Below are 20,456 nucleotides of genomic sequence, written 5' to 3'. Positions count from 1 at the left end.
TAATTTTCCTCTTAATGTGTGTGTGAGAGAGAGAGAGAAAGAGAGAGGGGGGGGGAGGGGAGAGACGTGATTCCCATGCCAAAAAAAGCCCCTGTCAATTGAATTGAAAGAGTTTGTGAATAATATTAATATTTATTCTCTATTGCATGATGTCTGTTTCTGCACATTAATAAAAGCCTTTTACTTCAGTCCAGCCCTGCTGTGAGTAGAGCGTTCAGCAGCATTTTCTCACTGCGCGCCTAGGTCTCCGCTTCTTCTCTATTCTCACCAGATCAGGATCCAGACGAAGCCGTTAGAACCCCGGTGAAAAAGAGCCAGATCAGCTGAACAGCCTTACCGACCACTCGATAGCCGCTAATAAGCAGCACCGAGCCCCGATTAACGCTTATTTAGCCTCGCACTGAACACTGCATCAATCTCACCGTTTGTCTCTGTTTTACACTCTCTACCCTTACTGCGAGCAGATTCAAATGACAGTGGATTGGATTTTTCTAAAGTTCCCTCGTTTTAATTTAAGACAGTCTATTGCAATCCAGTGTAAGGATGTAGATTAAGCAATGTAAAGAAAACAGGAATCTGAAGTGACTTTAATGGCCAGAGATTGAGGATAAATAGTTTCATTCTTGTATTTTTCTCCAAAACGTCCTCCTCTCACAGGGTGGTCATTGAGCAAATTGAGCACAAATTGAGCACACTATAGAGACCCAGAACATCAAAGTTATTTTCCCCTTTAGCAGTAACCACCCCTCCTCTGTGCGGCATGAAAAATGGTAGCCTGCCTAGTGCCTACACCTTCGAAAAGCAAAGTCGTCTCTTGACCCTGGTCCCTATTTCATTAGCCTATCACTGAACGTGTGCGCCCGAGCCCATGGAACAGTCACGAAACAAACAGGAAAGCAGGTGGTCTATACAAATCAATGCAAGGAATTAAGAATGAAAAATACCCTCTTACCTAAATCTATAAAACCGATGGCATAATCAAATAGTTTAGGAATCCGGGGGATAGCACGCTTGCTGTGTTACTTTTTCTTCACTTCACTGAATCCGGTTTCCGACTATAAACCAATCCTTACAGCTGCCTGCCAATCTAGCGACGCCGGCCACAATCAGGCGAGCAGCAGGGTGGGCTACAGTTTATCCGGGTACCACCGCGCTGGAGCTGGGTGAGCTGTCTGAGTTTGGTTACAGACTGGATCCACCCTCTAGTTACAGTATCTTACTGCGTCCCATAACAACGGAAACCAAACGAAGACAGTGGCATAGAGATGTAGAGGTTCATGTCAGAAAAAAAGTCACCAAAAGTGAATACATCCAAAAGAGCGAAAAGAGACTAATGTTTTCTAAACGTTCAACACTAGTTCATTGTGTTATTGACAATGGTCCCCCGCCAATGCCCGTCAGACGGGTTCGCTAGCCGCTGGAGAGATGCAAGAGTGATGGTGATGGTAGAATGATAGTTGCGCTCCCCCGCGCGCACACCTCTCGAGCTGGGATCGATTTGACAGGAGAATTGTGAGCTGTCTTTCCCATTCTGAACACATGCGCTGCGCCCGCCCCATTTGCAATCTATCAAGTATAGGCTACGTTCAGTGATGTCATAGTTTACAAGTCGCCAAGTGAGGGATGTGCTGAAATGACGGCATGGCAAGTCTGAGGAGAAAACCAAGTGATGATGACTAGCTCAGTGCGATCCAAAAGTTATTCGTTTTGTCAGCATTGCGTTTCTGGGGGGTGGGGGTCCTCTAATCGTGTTGAGACAGATTGGCAGATGCTCAACTATAGATCAATTTAATCGATTACACTTAGCATCACATAATAGGCCGGCTCACTTCCACACTTCAATCACATTACAAACGCTGCATAAATATCAATAGGCCTACTTGATGCTGTGCCCATCTGTAAGCGCGTCGGTGTAATGTAAACCCCCGAGGTGGTGTTAAACATAATTTAATTATCTCCGTCTCACAGATATGCTCCAAGAGAAAAGCTATCATTTATTTGATCCCAAGATTATTCTATGAGGGCTTTGCGATTGGTAGCCAATTTAGGCTAGTCATTAGGCTTTGGCCAGGTCGATGTCCGCTAACGACCTAAGGTGAGGAGGATCCGATATGTTCAGATGTTTTTCACGGAATATCATATGAAGGGGGCTTATTTTTCTGCTCACTAGGCTATATGTTTATAGTCTACACAACTTCCGTTACATTGATCGAATAAGCGAAAAATAGGCCTACTGTAGCCTATGCTGCAGAAGTGAATGCTTTGGTGAAGAGAGCATGACATAAAATGTGTTCTGAGTGTGCTCAGATAAAACACGACTAGACCCGGTGCAATTCAGCCAGTATATTCAATCTCTCCTTGCGATTAATTTCCAGCATCGAGTAGTCTACACTTCTACTGCCCAGGCCCCAGACATTTATCTAATAAAATATTTACCACAGACTACCTCGCGAAGCTCCACCCTGGATTTTTACGACTTGGTTTAAGTGAGCCAGCAGCTAGAATGTGAGCTGTAAAGTTTCAGTTGAAGGTGTAGACTACCTCTGTCTTTGCATGTCACTTAGTTTCATGGTGACTCGTTATTTCGTTCTGATGAGGTTGTAGGTTAACCTGTAAGCCTACATTTATGAATGTGCCTGTCTGCATGAAATATAATTTTAAATGGACATTTGAGAAGATACTGCTGCTTTGAAAATAACCATGGGAAGCGCATCAAACGAAACACTACAGGCTTCAAATGGCAGATTTGTCAGCCAATGTTGCAATTTTCCGTCACTGACTCTCAGCAGTCTGTCTCTTCTTCCAATAGAGGACAGGGCAGACCAACCAGTGCTCCCGTACATTGGCTAACCAGGCTATCTGCATTGTGTCCCACCCACCACCCGCCAACAACTCTTTTACGCTACTGCTACTCTCTGTTCATCTTATATGCACAATCACTTTAACCATACTACTGTATATAACCTGTCTTTTTACTGTTGTTTTATTTCTTTACATACCTATTGTTCACCTAATATATTTTTTGCACTATTGGTTAGAGCCTGTAAGTAAGCATTTCACTGTTTTATTCGGCGCACGTGACAAATAAACTTGATTTGATTTGAACCGTTAAGGACAGTGGCGCGCTATAGGACTTCAGAACCATGGAGAGCTCCCGCATGAACGCTTAAAATCCGCTGTTGTCTGCATTGACTCAGCTGTCAGATCAGCCGCCAACCGTTGTTTGAATCAACTGAAAAGGATGTCAGGATATTTTGACAAATGTGTGAAACCACCAGAGAGCTAATGTGATTCGAAAATCCACCTCGTTTAGCGGTGTGGATGTTAGGCCTTTTAGCTCAAGTGTGAACACGGCTAATGGGTAGGCCTACATTCCAAGCTGCTGGCCATTCCGTTAATACTATTTCATCAAAAGCACTTATCTCATCTATCTTCCGCAAACGGCTGGGTTGTATTGGACCAAACCAAATTAACAGAAGAAAACACTTTACTGGGCATTAAGGTATGAGGTTAAATGGTGTGAAATTCAATTCATGCCATCTGTTTCTCGGTGCATGGCGCAGTCGACAAACTTGTATTTTCAACCAGAGTAGCTATTTTCAAAGAGACCAAGTTCAGGATATCAAAAATGCACATTTGTAATAGCCTATTTATAATATCTTTCAATTTCAGATATCCCATTTGGCATGCCAGGGTTTATACAGGAAATAGTGCTGAATGAGGAAGATTGGAGTAAAGGGCAAGACGACTCGTGTTCCAGGGACCCAGGATATAGGATCCCTTCTGGGACTATTTCCACCCATAATCGTTGTCTCATGGAGAAAAACATTATGGAAATATCTAGTCATAACTTGAGGAATATTTCTTCCCCACTCAATCAATATTTTCACATTTATCCCCTGAAAGATTATGTTTTTCTGCTTTGCGGGACGCCTGTAGGAGTGGTGAGGTAAGATGAGCTGACTGTAATTGATTTATCTCTGTTCAGTGGTGAGAAATATTTGCTTTATAAAATAAATTAGATTAGGTCGAGGTGATACACAATATAATGGATATTGTGCATAAAGACAAGGGGAAATGGATGAGAGAGGAGATAGATGATGAAAACTAAATCAAATATATGGCCTGAGTAGAAAATACATGAGCCTAGTAAGTTCAACAACAAAAAGCGAGCTTCAGAAAACTAGGTGAACAAGTTACTCACCCGTTAACAAGGGACACTATATGCAGATTAATTTAACCCCTCAAACTACTAACATCATGTGTATATATATATATATATCTAATATATATAAAATAGTGTGTAAGACAGTATATGAAAAGAAAAGGTGTGTACAGCATTAGTTATATAGGATGAGCCATGACTAGAGTACAGTATATACACAAAGTGGGTAAATTAGTATGTAAACATTATTAAAGTGACCAGTGTTCAATGAATACACATCAATACATCTCTGTGTATATTCAGAGTGTATATAAATTATGTATTGCAGTTCTATCCAGCATGTCTATCATTCATAGACTTTGTATACCATTGGCAGATTTGTATTTGTATGCAAACAAAACCCGGTCATTTTGTTTTTGCACACAGTCATATGATACGTGGTATAGAAAAGTACAATATTAGGGGGAGCTATATCTCTGCAGATGATCTGTCCATCTGGTCACTGAGACAGGTCCCCCTTCACCCTTTGCTGGTATGGATGACTTGTCATTATGTCTCCAGAGAAGCCTAGACTCAAATAAAGGTCCTATCTATCAAATGACTATAGGCCGAATTAGGTATTTCTGGCTGGGATCAAAATGACCCCAAAGGACAACATTTTAGTCCATATTGATACATAAACACTTAACAATGATTTCAATTTATTAAGAATATAATTTAAAAAATATCCCTCTGGGGTGAAAATAACCCCAGTCGGTAGTTGTCCTTAGGCCTATATTGACAGTGAGAGCACAATCCTAAAAATAAAAAATACAAATTCTCCCTAATCTAGTCTGAATCCCAGGCTGAGATGTGCAGTAATAACTTTACGCACAGCACACTTCCCCATGAAGAAGATATAGGCTGTCTTTGAAGGAGCCTCCCTCTGCTTGCATATTTCAAGCTCATAAGGCCTGCATTAAAGAGCAACAGAGGCAGTAATTCAACACCTCCAGTGGACTCACACCATTGCTTCTAACATGACGAAATAAGCCCACCCACCCAGAACTGTTTATAAAGCACCACGTGGGACACCTGAAACAAATACTCAAACGTCGCTGTCATAAGCACTAATGGCTGACACTCATAGATAATGAGTGGTGAGGTGGATTCTACCGGGCCCTAAGACCATAACTCAATTAGCACATGCTTTTTCCTAATTACACAGGAGGCACGCACACACACACCGCGCACGGGTGGCCAATGGACTACATCGGGTTTCCAAGGGGCAGAGCTCTCTCTCTCTCTCTCTCTCTCTCTCTCTCTCTCTCTCTCTCTCTCTCTCACACACACACACACTCATGCACAATATTTGACTTTATGAGTCAAGTGACAATAACTCTTTGTACTTAGTTTTCCCATGTTCTCATTTCTTTCCAAAAATACAAATTGTGATGATGTCTTATTCCGTTGTTAAAAGTAAAAAGTGGAGAGAAGGGAACATTGGGCTTGGCATCGATGTTCAACCTGCTGAAGGTTAATGAGCAGCAGCCATCTTGGTTTCTCTGCTTTTGATCCCCTGCGTAGAGGTGATTATTTTCTTTATGCTGGTCACTGGCTGTAAACTGAGCCGACCTAGAAATAGTGTTAATCCCAGACAGCACTGGTGTCTGTCAATAATGGGAAAGTTCAACCACAACATTGACAAGAGCAGCTCAGATAGAGAGATTTGTGGTGGCAGTGTTTTGTATGGGGTACAACAGTTCACAACTCTAGAACATGAGCTATTCGGCCTGATACGTCTTCAGATTTAAGAGCTAGCATATCTATCATTCTATGATCAACTCAATAAAACCTGACCTAGATTTCAGAGGATTTCAACAGACTTATACAAGAGAAGCACTCTCACACCAATCAATGCAGTTCCACACATCGTGCAATTCTCTCCTCTGTGATCCTGGGGGGGAAAAGTAATCTAAATTGACTCATGTGTGGTGTTCTACTGCCATCTAGTGGTACACAGGTGTCATGGCAAATAAGTGTCACCGACAGCGCAGCGCGCAGCCGTGGTGGTTTTGAGGTCAGCCAGATTTATGGTGATGACAAATATATCTGAACAAGTGCCCTTTTGTGGGGAGCCATTCCTACCAGCCCCCTGCAAACTAAAATAATGAAACCCTCAGCAAATAACTGTCTGAGATCAGCAATTCTGTTTGAAAAGTTCAGGAGATACTGTACACAGTTACTATCAAAATATGAATTTGAATAATGATTAATAAAATCATTGCTGCTTAAATTGCCAAAAAAGAGAGAGATGTCAACACTTTTGAAAATTTTTATTTCAAAATATTTCCATGGCTTTGAAATATAACATGATTTACAAGACTTTCCAAAACATTGACCAAAAGGTCTGACTCCCTTTCACTTATAAATAAAACACCCAGCTTTAGATTGATTATATCACTTGTGTTTTCCCTTCCTGGAAGTTTACTATATGTAGTGACGACAAAATAGTTGCAAAGACAATTCTGCGGGGTTGATAAAATGGGCACATTTACAACATGTTCAAAGTTCCATCCCTGTCTGTCTACAACACACCCCTTTAATCAGAAAATGCAGAAAATAAACCCATTGTTTTAGAAAGTAAACAAATGATCATTACGGCAAGCACCAGTGGCAGCTTGTAATAGAAATAGTCATTTGTTGTAAGGAGTGTATGTATAGCACATATACTGTTCTCTAACAAGGAAAATGGTAGCAGGTACTCTAAGTTTGCCAAGGCCATTGCATTTCTCTTTATTATCACTACTGAGATGCACCTTGGGCTGTGTTGGCCTAGAAGGCTGTGTTAAAGACTCACTGCAGAAAAAAATGAAATAATAAATAGCTGAAAAGTGATGTTGTAAACTTAAACTTAACCTTCATAATATACAAGAACTAGAATTAAACATACTTTTAGATTTATAAGACGACTGTGTTTCAGTCGTGTGTTTGACTTCACCAAACTGTCCTCGTGCTGCAGGCTTACAGTTCATGGCTGGGTAGGGGCTGCAGGCTTACAGTTCATCATGGCTGGGTGGGGGCTACCACTTGGGGTGCTGCAGGCTTACAGTTCATCATGGCTGGGTGGGGGCTGCCACTTGGGGTGGTGCAGGCTTACAGTTCATCATGGCTGGGCGAGGGCTGCCACTTGGGGTGGTGCAGGCTTACAGTTCATCATGGCTGGGCGAGGGCTGCCACTTGGGGTGGTGCAGGCTTACAGTTCATCATGGCTGGGTGGGGGCTGCCACTTGGGGTGGTGCAGGCTTACAGTTCATCATGGCTGGGTGAGGGCTGCCACTTGGGGTGGTGCAGGCTTACAGTTCATCATGGCTGGGCGAGGGCTGCCACTTGGGGTGGTGCAGGACGTAGTCTGCTGCTTCTAGCACCAGACGCATGAACTCCTCCACGTCAAAGGAGTAGTTGGTGAACTTAGGATGATCCCCCAGGGTGGGATGGTGACCCTGTGTGTGGTGAGGGGGGGGGGGGGGGATGGAAAAGTGAGAGAAAGTCTTTATGAACACTGCACTCCAGGTCTGTGATTTGTGAGTGTGTGTGTGAGGCAGTGTGAGTGTGTGTGTGAGGCAGTTTGAGTGTGTGTGTGAGGCAGTGTGAGTGTGTGTGTGAGGCAGTGTGAGTGTGTGTGTGAGGCAGTGTGAGTGTGTGTGTGAGGCAGTGTGAGTGTGTGTACTAAAAACAAAATGACAGATGAGTATGGTGATAAATGCTGAAGCTACAGGTGAGCATTAGTCAGGTGTGTCTGGGAAACTGGGGCGGTGAGTTAGGTGGAGGTGGTGGCAAGAGTGGTGTTGGAGTTTCCCACCTTATCTTCTGGGAGCACTTTGTCCCTTTTCTGCCAAGTCACATATCGGATCCCGCGTAGCCGAGCCAGATCTCGATAGCAGCTCTCATCCTGACAGTTATATCTGTGGAGAACAGATGGAGACACTTCATCTCCTGCTCTCTCTCTCCTCTCTCTGTGGCGTCCGCCTCCTCGTCCTGCCTGATGAATGCCTGTTTAAATTAGTCCGTATTTCACCGCCATGCCTTGCGGCTAAGGGCTAACAGAGCACAGCATGCTGCCAGACCCACCCATCACACACATAGATACACAATACCATATCCAGCCCAGATATCACTCTGCCCTGTTATGCTTAACAATAAATGCCTTAAAGTACTACTTAAGTAGTTTTTTGGGGGTGTCTGTATTTTACTATTCGTATTTTTGACTACTTTTACTTCAATACATTCCAAATGAAAATAAGGTACTTTTTACTCCATACATTTTTCCTGACACCTAAAAGTACTCGTTGAATGCTTAGCAGGACAGGAAAATGTTCCAATTCACACACTTATCAAGAGAACATCCCTGGTCATCCCTACTGCTTCTGATCTGGCGGACTCACTAAACACAAATGCTTTGTTTGTAAATGATGTCTCTGTGTTGGATTGTGCCCCTGGCTATTCGTAAATAAAAAATAATAAAACAATTGTGCTAATATAAGGAATTTGAAATTATTTATACTTTTACACTTAAGTATGTTTTAGTAATTACATTTACTTTTGACACTAGAGCATATTTCAAACCAAATACTTTTAGACAAGCAGTATTTTAGTGGGTGATGTTCACTTTTATTTGAGTCATTTTCTATTAAGGTATCTTTACTTTTACTTAATTATGACGATTGGGTATTTTTTCCATCACTGCCTGTAGACCCGTACTGCCATCCACAGAGCATGGAAGGACAGACAGAAACAAGGATCCAGTGAGACAGACAGACACACAGACCCAGAAACACAAAGACACTGTAAACCTGTTGTAGACCCACAGAGACAGACTGACAATTGTCACTCACAGCTCAAAGATGACGGCCCAATCAGGAAGGAAGAGCAGATGAGTAAGTCCTGCCCCGTGAATCCCGATGAAGATGTCAGAGTTGTGGGTAATGCTGAGCTGCTCCAGGAACGGAACGTCCCTACAGACAAGACAAGACAAGACCAGACAAGACCAGACCAGACCAGACCAGACCAGACCAGACCAGACAGGTCACCCACCAAGCACCTGCAGCACTCACATCAAAAGCTTATATTTAAATTGAACTTACTACTTAACCCAATACCCCGACAGACTTCAGTCCAACATACTATACTGTACATTCAATATTTACTCCACTCTAAAAGCGGTGTGTCAGACAATAAAACCCAGCTGATACACAATTCCCTTTGTGCTGCTGTATTGTGTTCTCCAGCATTACTATATAATCCAACATTACTTCCCCTAAACTGCGTCTAAATAACACAAACTGTTCACTCACTTGTATTTGTAATCCACCACTCTGACCTCAAGTAGAGGCACAGTCTTCAGGGCGTTTGTGAGCTGTATGAACGTATTCTCCCATCAATGAGAGCTCAAACAAACACAGAGACTGGCTGCATAAATCATAGGCATTTTACGCTGCCAGTTTATAGCAAATACAATTTTAAATGGCCAGCTAAGAGCTGGAGGAGGCAATGGAGGGAGGGAGGGAGGGAGCAGAGAGTTGGCAGTGCTGCCTCAGCCTGGACTCACCTCCCGCTGGTTCAATATCTTACGGTAGTCTGTGCTGCGTGCCAACAACGTCACCCGAATCCTCCCCTCCTGAAGCCAAGAACATAGGGGTGGTGAGATGATACTTACTGTGTGGCACAGTTGGTAAAGTGGAACATGGCCCTTGCAACGCCAGCATTGTGGGTTCAATTCCTGGGGCCACCCATAAGTAAGTGTGTGCATGCATGACTTTGAGATCCTTTGTATAAAAGCATCTGGTAAATGGCATATCTTATTATTATAAATATGACATGTATATTTTATATGGTGCAGTAAGAGCAATTGCAACATCTGCAAATATTATGCTGATCTCATAATCTGACATATTAAGCCCATCCATAGCTTTTCAAGGACCTTCATTTAGACTGTATAGAAAACTGTAGAAAACTGTAGAAAACTGCCACAACAAATAAGGTAAGGGGAAGTGGGAGTTTTCTACAGAACATTAAAAAAAGTATTGATAATTTATTTTTTACAAATAGTATGTTCATGATAGAGCTACAGCCGAGCGGGCTGAGCTAACAAGGTTGAGAGCAAGCTTGTTATACAGCATTACCATCTCCTAGTGGCTAAAAGAGCTACAAAACTCCCTTTCAGTCTCAATGGCATTGTGCCATCTGAGGTGAAAATAGCCTGAGGAAGACAACTCCTGATGCTAAAAACTGAGAAACTGTGAAAGTGATCAGCCACAAACCACAAAGACTGCCAGGAGAACCCCAGAGGGAGTATACCAACACGGTATAGTGCTAAATACATGCCTTTACCAAACTATAAAACATATTAGATGGAGGAGATGAAACAGCAGTGTGTGCATAAGGAGAGCTGATATGATGCTGAGAAGAGCACAATGGTCTGGTGTCTCCCTTAGCCATTAATCAGAGGAATAAAAGGAGGGTCTGAAAGGGGCTGAGAGGGGGGTCAGGGCCAGGCACACCTCTCATTCAGCTGGGAGACGCTATCGCAAGCACCGTCATCTCACAGGAAGCCTGTTAACATATTCTTAGCATCAGCCGAGAATACACAATGAGCTGCATCCTCGCAAACGTCTTCAATGGTCATAAAGATACAGTCAAATGCACTCAGTCTGGGGTCGTAAAGACCAGTGAAGCCTGTATCGGGGAGTTACAGACCAGTGAAGCCTGTATCGGGGAGTTACAGACCAGTGAAGCCTGTATCGGGGAGTTACAGACCAGTTAAGCCTGTATCGGGGAGTTACAGACCAGTGAAGCCTGTATCGGGGAGTTACAGACCAGTGAAACCTGTATCGGGGAGTTACAGACCACTGAAGAAAAGGTGTGTGTGCGCCAACAAAGTGACCCGTGCTATGTGTGTGTGTGTTTCAGTGTGTGTGTGTATGTAGTCGTATGTGGGTGTGTGTGTGTTTCAGTGTGTGTGTGTGTCTGTAGTCGTATGTGGGTGTGTGTGTTTCAGTGTGTGTCTGCGTAGTCGTATGTGGGTGTGTGGGTGTTTCAGTGTGTGTGTGTGTGTAGTCGTATGTGGGTGTGTGTGTGTGTGTGTTTCAGTGTGTGTCTGCGTAGTCGTATGTGGGTGTGTGTGTGTGTTTCAGTGTGTGTCTGCGTAGTCGTATGTGGGTGTGTGTGTGTGGTCAGTATTCCTTACCATGGGTCCATCCTGTGGAACGCCGAGTCGATATAGAACATGCTGGGAGAAGGCCCTGAACATCCCTTCACTGTAGCAGTCAGATATCTGCCATTAACATGCCAAGAAGAAAACATCCGATCCATTTGTATGTGTCCCTCACACGCAACACTCACACACATACATGTATGTATAGAGAGAACACACACACACAGTGAAATGTGTAATTTGATAGATATCTGCCAAATCCAAACATAATTCCATACACATGAAAAGACACATTTAAAATTCATGCAGAGCGCAGATCTGTTATTCACTCCTACAGGCCAGAGCACAGATCTGTTATTCACTCCTACAGGCCAGAGCACAGATCTGTTATTCACTCCTACAGGCCAGAGCACAGATCTGTTATTCACTCCTACAGGCCAGAGCACAGATCTGTTATTCACTCCTACAGGCCAGAGCACAGATCTGTTATTCACTCCTACAGGCCAGAGCACAGATCTGTTATTCACTCCTACAGGCCAGAGCACAGATCTGTTATTCACTCCTACAGGCCAGAGCACAGATCTGTTATTCACTCCTACAGGCCAGAGCACAGATCTGTTATTCACTCCTACAGGCCAGAGCACAGATCTGTTATTCACTCCTACAGGCCAGAGCACAGATCTGTTATTCACTCCTACAGGCCAGAGCACAGATCTGTTATTCACTCCTACAGGCCAGAGCACAGATCTGTTATTCACTCCTACAGGCCAGAGCACAGATCTGTTATTCACTCCTACAGGCCAGAGCACAGATCTGTTATTCACTCCTACAGGCCATAGCACATCACTCATACATTTAAACACCTGAATTTAAACATGATCAATATTTCACACCTCAAGGCTGCCCCCTAAACCTACAGTACCAGTCAAAGGTTTGGACACACTTATTCATTCAAGGGTTTTTCTTAATTTGTACTATTTTCTACATTGTAGAATAATCGTGAAGACATCAAAACTATGAAATAACACATCTGGAATCATGTAGTAACCAAAAGAGTGTTCAATTATTTAAAGTAGCCACCCTTTGCCTTGATGACAGCTTGCACACTCGAGGCATTCTCTCAACCAGCTTCACCTGGAATGCTTTTCCATCAGACTTGAAGGAGTTCCCACATATGCTGAGCACGTGTTGGCTGCTTATCTTTCACTCTGCAGTCGAACTCATCCCAAACCATCTCAATTGGGTTGAGGTCGGTGATTGTGGAGGTCACATGCAGCACTCCATCACTCTCCTTCATGCTCAAAAAGCCCTTAAACAGCCTGGAGTTGTGTTGGGTCATTGTCCGGTTGAAAAATAAATTATAGTTCCACTAAACCCAAGCCAGATGGGATTGCATATCGCTGCAGAATGCTGTGGTAGCCATGCTGGTTAAGTGTGCCGTGAATTCTAAATAAATCAAAGACAATGTCACCAGCAAAGCATCCCCACACCATCACACCTCCTCCTCTATGCTTCACGGTGGGAACCACACATGCAGAGATCATCCGTTCACCTACTCTGCGTCTCACAAAGGCATGGTGGTTGGAACCAAAAATCTCAAATTTGGACAAAAAGACATGTCCATTGATCGTGTTTCTTGGCCCAAGCAAGTCCCTTCTTCTTATTAGTGACCTTTAGTAGTGGTTTCCTTTACAGCAATTTGACCATGAAGGCCTGATTCACGCAGTCTCCTCTGAACAATTTATGTTGAGATGTGTCTGTTACTTGAACTCTGTGAAGCATTTATTTAGACTGCAATTTCTGAAGCTGGTAACTTTAATGAATGTATCCTCTGCAGCAGAGGTGACTCTGGGTCTTCCTTTCCTGTGGCGGTCCTCATGAGAGCCAGTTTCATCACAGCGCTTGATGGTTTTTGCGACTGCACTTGAAGAAACTTTCAACATGTTTTTTAAATCATGTCTTAAAGTGATGATGGACTGTTGTTTTTCTTTGCTATTTGAGCTGTTTTTGACATAATATGGACTTGGTCTTTTACCAAATAGAGCTATCTTCTGTATACCACCCCTTTCCTTTGTCCCAACACAACTGATTGGCTCAAACGCATTAAGTGAAAAAAATCCACAAATGAACTTTTAACAAGGCACGCCTGTTAATTGAAATGCATTCCAGGTGACTACCCCATTAAGCTGGTTGAGAGAATACCAAAAGTATGCAAAGCTGTCATCAAGGCAAAGGGTGGCCACTTTGAAGAAACTCAAATATAAAATATATTTTGATTTGTTTAACACTTTTTGGTTACTACATGATTCCATATGTGTTATTTCATAGTTTTTATGTCTTCACTATTATTCTATAATGTAGAAAATAGTAAAAATAAAGAAAAACCCTGGAATTAGTAGGTGTGTTCAAACTTTTGACTGGTACTGTACGTAATTTACATGTTGCCATGTGTACACAAATCTCCTTGAAATTATCATTTAATTTACATAAGAGCTGGATACGATGAATACAAAACATAAATATTTGACCTAAATTGCATGTTATTACCAAACTGGATATCAGAAGATGCAGGAAAACGGAATGAGGCGGCGAGAAGCATGAACAAAAAAAAGCACGGACATAAAGTCTGCGTGATAAAAATAGGCAAACGCATGGAGTCAGAAATCAGGGACATCCCAAGAAGTTCAAAGGGATTCAGATTTCCTCAAAGGCGGCGCAATTCTATCTCTATATGTTTACTACATAGGAGATACAGACAGAATACGTACCAAAGGTGTGTTATAGAACAGCCCATATCTCATCCTGGGGAGCAGGGAGAACACGGAATCTTTGAAGCACACCTGTTTCAAGATAATGGACACGTTAAACAACCATGTACGACCACACTCGAATGCACACACACATACACACACACACACACACACACACACACACACACACACAACAGAGCTTTGATTATTTTACCCTTTTAGTGTCAAATGTTTTCAGATGGATGATGTCATAGTCAGAGAAAGCCTTCCATGTCTCACTGAACAGATCCCCATATCCACTAAAACTCTGAAAAGGAAGAAACATACATAAGAAAGCCGACTTCGAAATTCAGTTGCTTCATCAAACTGGCTAAACTCAATTCCAGATTACATGGAGACTATTAGGAAACAGTGGTTTGTATTATGGTGTATGTTTCATTAGAACCTTTCCCAGCAGTCAGTCACCAGTTTACCTTACAACTTGTGTTGTTTGTCAGATGAAAGGCCCTTCCTTTCCCTCTCGCTGTCATTTTCTCTCCCTCCCTCTATTTCTTTACCGTTATCCTTCACTTCCACAGCCAGAGGGGGGAACAATGGACAGGATAAGGTTTCCCATAAATCATTCTGTTTTTCACCTACTACTTCCTGTTGACCCCCTCCGCACGCAAGTAGTCACATGTAAAACACAGCACCGCCATACACAACCCTCTGGTCAACAACCATACTAACACTTCTTTACACAACCCTCTGGTCAACAACCATACTAACACTTCCTGACACAACCCTCTGGTCAACAACCATATTAACACTTCTTTACACAACCCTCTGGTCAACAACCAGACTTCTTTTTGTACAGTACATACAGCTTTGAACAAAACAACAGCTTGCAACATGGTGGAAACTCCAACTAGCCTATGGAGGGCCCAGCGGAGTCCTCAACAGATTTCTTGCACCTATCCAGTCCTCTCAGATCAGTGAAATAGATACGGGCTGCAGAATGTTGTACCTACCGTATCCCACATGAGGATATTGATGTTTCTGCTGAAGGAGTTGTTGATGTGCTGGGAAATGTACAGGTTGACAAAGTCACAGAAATGATGGTACATGTTCACCCCTGTGAAAAAGACACATTCAGGTTTGTCCATCACATCTCAGTACATCTGTTACTGTGTCACTAGTTCTACACTGTACATAAACAGAATAAGTTATTTGACATTGTACTAAAGGCATGAAGATTGTTCCCACCTGCGTCAAGCTTCATGAATACAGTAGGTTTCTCAATGATGATGTCACAATGCTCTTCATCTGTGGGGTTGAAGTCCAGCTCTGTGTATGCCTGCAGTTCAGCATACCTTGGGAAGGAAAAAGAGTGTGTTTCAGAGAGTTTCATGTATGTGTCATTCATCAATCAATCAAATACTTTTGTTACGAAGTGAAATGTATTTAGAAAGAAGAAACCTTGATATGAATCTGACAGTTCAGGGAGGGGCATAAGGATTCTCTGTGTTGTCTCACCAGGACTGCAGAGGGCTCTTGTGCTCTCCTTCTGCGGCCAGCGCTCGGCTGTTCAGACTGCAACGCCCCCCAATCTCCCCCTCCTGGAGAAAGTCCTCCTTATACCTGCAGAGAAAACACAGGTGTGTCCCACACTTCTTTAATTTGATAATAATTTATTTCATTAGTCTAAGAAATGTGTCTGCCATATTGCCTATCCTGTCTTTTGGTTCGATGAAGATGAAGGGACAAGCAAATGGAAGACACAGACCCAAAATAAACTACGGCTAGGGAATTCTTCCCCTGACATGGTCCACAAAGGAAAACAAGGAAACCAGATGGGTCGCTAGACAGGAAGTGTCAACTAAGGTGCACTGACCTCTCATGACCCCTGCGAGGGTTTCTCAGGTCCAGGTACAGATTGGTCGCCCTGCAGAAGCGAGTGTGGCTGGAGCATTTCAGAGATGAATCTCCCTAGAAATAAAATGTAAGCATTTAGCAAATGCCTTTTCTGTTTATCCCTGTGGATCCCTGAGTCCTCTGTGTGCAGCTGCACCGAGGGATGGCAGGGTCTTACAGGATTGGTGGCCTTGCAGAGGGTCTTCATCTCACTGAGGCGCTCCATGACATAACCAAAGTCTGCCTGTTTCCAGAACAGCTCCTGGGCTGCCTCCACTGAGCTAGCCCTAGGGAGGACAAAGAGCTCTGTTAGGCCAAACCAACTGCAGAAATACATTATGCACGTCCACATGTATGACAGGAGCTTGGCACAATATGCTAATGAATAAAAGGAAATGCAGAGAGGGGGATTGTGTTGTACCATCCAGAGTCGATCTTGGTGCAGACAGGATAGCCAAAGCGGTTCTCTGGGGCACAGTTCTTCTCATACCCCCAGCAGGACGACACATCCGGCAGAGCATCCTGTCGTAAAACATTAAGTGTGGGGGAGGGGGAGAGACGCACTAAAGATGTGCTAACACACACTTGCATAGACCATGAAAGTCCACACTAAACAGCTACTTGTACCACCATGATACACATAAAAATCTGTGTGTGGTCACTGTCCAAAGCTTTAAATTTGCAATAATCGTAAACTTAAGTTCTTAACGTTTTTGTCACTCTCTGTCCACAAGGCTGCTTAGAAAATAGATTCACCTTGACAAAAATTCAACTCAGTTCAAGAATTTAAAAGAGCTAATCCCACTCCACAGTATGAGTGACGACACCCAACATGGTACGATACCCAACATAATAACACAGTGATAATAACACAGTGATAATAACACAATAACAGTGATAATAACACAGTGATAATAACACAATAACACAGTGATAATAACACAATAACAGTGATAATAACAGTGATAATAACACAGTGCTAATAACACAATAACACAGTGATAATAACACAATAACACAGTGATAATAGCACAATAACAGTGATAATAACAGTGATATTAACAGAATAACAGTGATAATAACACAGTGATAATAACACAATAACACAGTGATAATAGCACAATAACAGTGATAATAACAGTGATAATAACACAGTGCTAATAACACAATAACACAGTGATAATAACACAATAACACAGTGATAATAACACAATAACACAGTGATAATAGCACAATAACAGTGATAATAACAGTGATAATAACACAGTGCTAATAACACAATAACAGTGATAATAACACAATAACACAGTGATAATAGCACAATAACAGTGATAATAACACAATAACAGTGATAATAACAGCAATATTAACACAATAACAGTGATAATAACACAATAACAGTGATAATAATAGTGATAATAACACAATAACAGTGATAATAACACAGTGATATTAACACAATAACAGTGATAATAACACAGTGATAATAACACAATAACAGTGATAATAACACAGTGATAATAACACAATAACAGTGATAATAACACAGTGATAATAACACAATAACACAGTGATAATAACACAATAACAGTGATAATAACACAGTGATATTAACACAATAACACAGTGATAATAAGACACAATAACACAGTGATAATAACAGACACAATAACACAGTGATAATAACACAACAGTGTTAATAACACAGTGATAATAACACAATAACACAGTGATGATAATAACACAGTGATAATAACACAATAGCACAGTGATAATAACACAGTGATAATAACAATAACACAGTGATAATAACAGTGATACTAATAGTGTTGATAACACAGTGATAATAACAGTGTTGATAACACAGTGATAATAACAGTGATAATAATAGTGTTGATAATAACACAGTGATAATAATAGTGTTGATAACACAGTGATAATAATAGTGTTGATAACACAGTGATAATAACAGTGTTGATAACACAGTGATAATAACACAGTGATAATAACAGTGTTGATAATAACACAGTGATAATAACAGTGTTGATAATAACACAGTGATAATAACACAGTGATAATAACACAATAACACAGTGATAATAACACAATAACAGTGATAATAACACAGTGATAATAACACAGTGATAATAACACAATAACACAGTGATAATAACACAATAACAGTGATAATAACAGGTGCTTCTACACCTGCATTGCTTGCTGTTTGGGGTTTTAGGCTGGGTTTCTGTACAGCACTTTGAGATCAGCTGATGTACGAAGGGCTATATAAATACATTTGATTTGATTTGATTTGAATAACACAGTGATAATAACACAGTCATAATAACACAGTGATGATAACAGTGTTGACAATAACACAGTGATAATAACAGTGTTGATAATAACACAGTGATAATAACAGTTATAATAATAGTGTTGATAATAACACAGTGATAATAATAGTGTTGATAATAACACAGTGATAATAACAATGTTGATAATAACACAGTGATAATAACACAGTGATAATAACAATGTTGATAATAACACAGTGATAATAACAATGTTGATAATAACAATGTTGATAATAACAGTGTTGATAATAACAGTGATAATAACACAATAACACAGTCATAATAACAGTCATAATAACACAGTGATGATAACAGTGTTGATAATAACACAGTGATAATAACAGTCATAATAACACAGTGATGATAACAGTGTTGATAATAACACAGTGATAATAACAGTCATAATAACACAGTGATGATAACAGTGTTGATAATAACACAGTGATAATAAAACAGTAGCTCACCCTGTACTATTAAAAACAATGAAAGTGCAGTTCTTACTTTAAAAGGGCAGAGCGGGTCCTCTCGACAAAGCCTGGCCACTCTCTTGTTAGTGTGGAGGAAGTAGGGGATATGGTGCTGTGGCAGCGCGAGGCTGCTGTAGTGGAGTGGTGGTTTGTGGCTGGTGTTCTCAGCCTCCTCGGCAGCTACCACAGTGTAAGTACAGACCATGACCAGTGCTACCAACAGCAGCATAGTCAGTCCCACAGAAACACATGGGAGAGTCGCCTTGGCTTACCTCACAGCACAACCCAAACTCTGGGAAAGAGAAAAAAAAAGAGACAGAGAAAGAGATGGGGAAAGAAAGTCCAATAGAAGCAGATACACTGTAATCTAGGATAGATATGTATACTGCAGTTTACAAGCATGTGGGTATAGACCATAGTGCGGGAACCTGCCGAGGCGGATCTGAACTCCATATAGGAGAGGTCCTAGTGAAGGAAACATTAGTGACCCTTTTCCTACCATTGTTTGAGAAAACAAGTGCGGGACCTGTATGACATGTGACCCATGAGAACACAGCTAACAAAAAAGGTCAGACTAGAAGAATATCCACATAACATCATCATATTATATTCCCATGCTTCTGTGTTTGTCCTGGGGAGAAGAAAAAAACTTACTGGTGGAAAATGTGTTGATGCATATGCTGACAACCATAGACTGCTGAGCAAAGCAAAACGTAAAATACAGTATAAAGTTGCCTAGTCTGCTTTACACACCCGCTGAGAGACGTTCTTTTATTGGTGGAACAATGAGCCAAATGTCTGAGATGCAATTGAGTCCGTGGGAAAATGCCATAAGGCTTCAAAACATAAAGATGCTCAAGTTGTTAGTGGGCTATATGTAAGTTCAGAGCCTTGAATAATAACACCAACAAGCTATATGTGGGATAACATAACGACGACATCCGTTTCTGTTGTAAAATGTTGCTCCCTGAAGCTATTAAGTTAGCCGTCTAGACTTCTCTTAGGGAGTGTCGCTGGCCGTCTATTGTACCTAAGTAATACATTGCGCATCCAGAACACAATTGTTTTGTTGAATGCTACAATGTAAACCACACCATAAACTATACGGCGCAGTGACACATTGTATCCGATTTTAACTAGTTATCCAGCTACAATATAATTATCTGTAGCTTACAGGAAGGGAACGACTATCTCCGCTCGTTAACAAGTTGCACCGATATTATTAATACACTCACATTGCAAAACGCCCCTAAAATGTCTGGACTAGAATATTTATTTGCATTGCTGGACACATCATCATCACTGTGCTCCCGCTACGCAGACATCGACAGCTTGCAACATTCTTGGTGGCACCGCTTTTGCTGGTACACCTTACAATTGACTGCAATCCGAGTGAAAAGGGTGACAGCGAAAGTTTAGAACCAGCAAACTTCGAAAAACTACTTATCGGAAATATAAACATTATGTGTTCGATCGGTAGATTAAACTACACATGAAACCTGGCGCTTACCTTCTGCAAACAAAAATGTATGCTCCAGGTCGCCATAACACCGGAAACCTTACACCGGCATGCAGTATATTATTAGTCACAAGGTGGAGTTGTAGGATGTAGTTCAGACTTGCAGAAGTGCAATT

At 41.7% G+C, this 20,456-nt stretch overlaps 1 protein-coding gene across 3 annotated transcripts; it reads right to left on the bottom strand.

Moving 5' to 3' along the window:
• Window positions 1–6,463: 6,463 nt before the first annotated feature.
• On the bottom strand, window positions 6,464–20,417 carry eogt (EGF domain-specific O-linked N-acetylglucosamine (GlcNAc) transferase). Of its 3 annotated transcripts, none has more exons than XR_004205388.1 (16): window positions 20,332–20,417; window positions 18,856–19,113; window positions 16,422–16,522; window positions 16,179–16,287; window positions 15,981–16,075; window positions 15,623–15,727; window positions 15,353–15,459; window positions 15,118–15,221; window positions 14,322–14,414; window positions 14,126–14,197; window positions 11,391–11,477; window positions 9,753–9,821; window positions 9,499–9,560; window positions 9,040–9,159; window positions 8,007–8,197; window positions 6,464–7,647 (listed from the first exon to the last, which is right to left on the bottom strand). XR_004205388.1 is itself a non-coding variant. In XM_031804482.1 (16 exons), exons 2-15 carry the CDS (start codon window positions 19,048–19,050, stop codon window positions 8,045–8,047), a joined length of 1,461 nt encoding a protein of 486 aa, XP_031660342.1. In that variant the 5' UTR covers window positions 19,051–19,113; window positions 20,332–20,417; the 3' UTR covers window positions 6,464–7,647; window positions 8,007–8,044. The 3 variants fall into 3 exon arrangements, 2 of the variants coding, with proteins under 2 accessions (XP_031660342.1, XP_031660335.1); XM_031804482.1 differs by having other exon boundaries at window positions 8,007–8,186; XM_031804475.1 differs by having other exon boundaries at window positions 8,007–8,109; window positions 20,332–20,416.
• Between the last annotated feature and the right edge of the window lie 39 nt (window positions 20,418–20,456).

Source organism: Oncorhynchus kisutch, linkage group LG1 (assembly GCF_002021735.2).
Source record: "Oncorhynchus kisutch isolate 150728-3 linkage group LG1, Okis_V2, whole genome shotgun sequence".
Lineage (NCBI taxonomy): Eukaryota > Metazoa > Chordata > Actinopteri > Salmoniformes > Salmonidae > Oncorhynchus > Oncorhynchus kisutch.
The sequence above is the reverse complement of the archived record's forward strand: the minus strand, read 5'-3'. Positions and strand labels throughout refer to the sequence as shown.

What these genes read in the sequence shown, in the direction of transcription:
- eogt (XM_031804475.1), bottom strand. Translation starts at nt 19,050, where the DNA reads ATGCTGCTGTTGGTAGCACTGGTCATGGTCTGTACTTACACTGTGGTA. An exon ending in TGTTCTATAACACACCTTTG is followed by an intron (nt 11,478 to 14,125) that starts GTACGTATTCTG and finishes TGTTAATGGCAG; the next exon opens with ATATCTGACTGCTACAGTGA. An exon ending in AGATATTGAACCAGCGGGAG is followed by an intron (nt 9,561 to 9,752) that starts GTGAGTCCAGGC and finishes ACGTTCATACAG; the next exon opens with CTCACAAACGCCCTGAAGAC.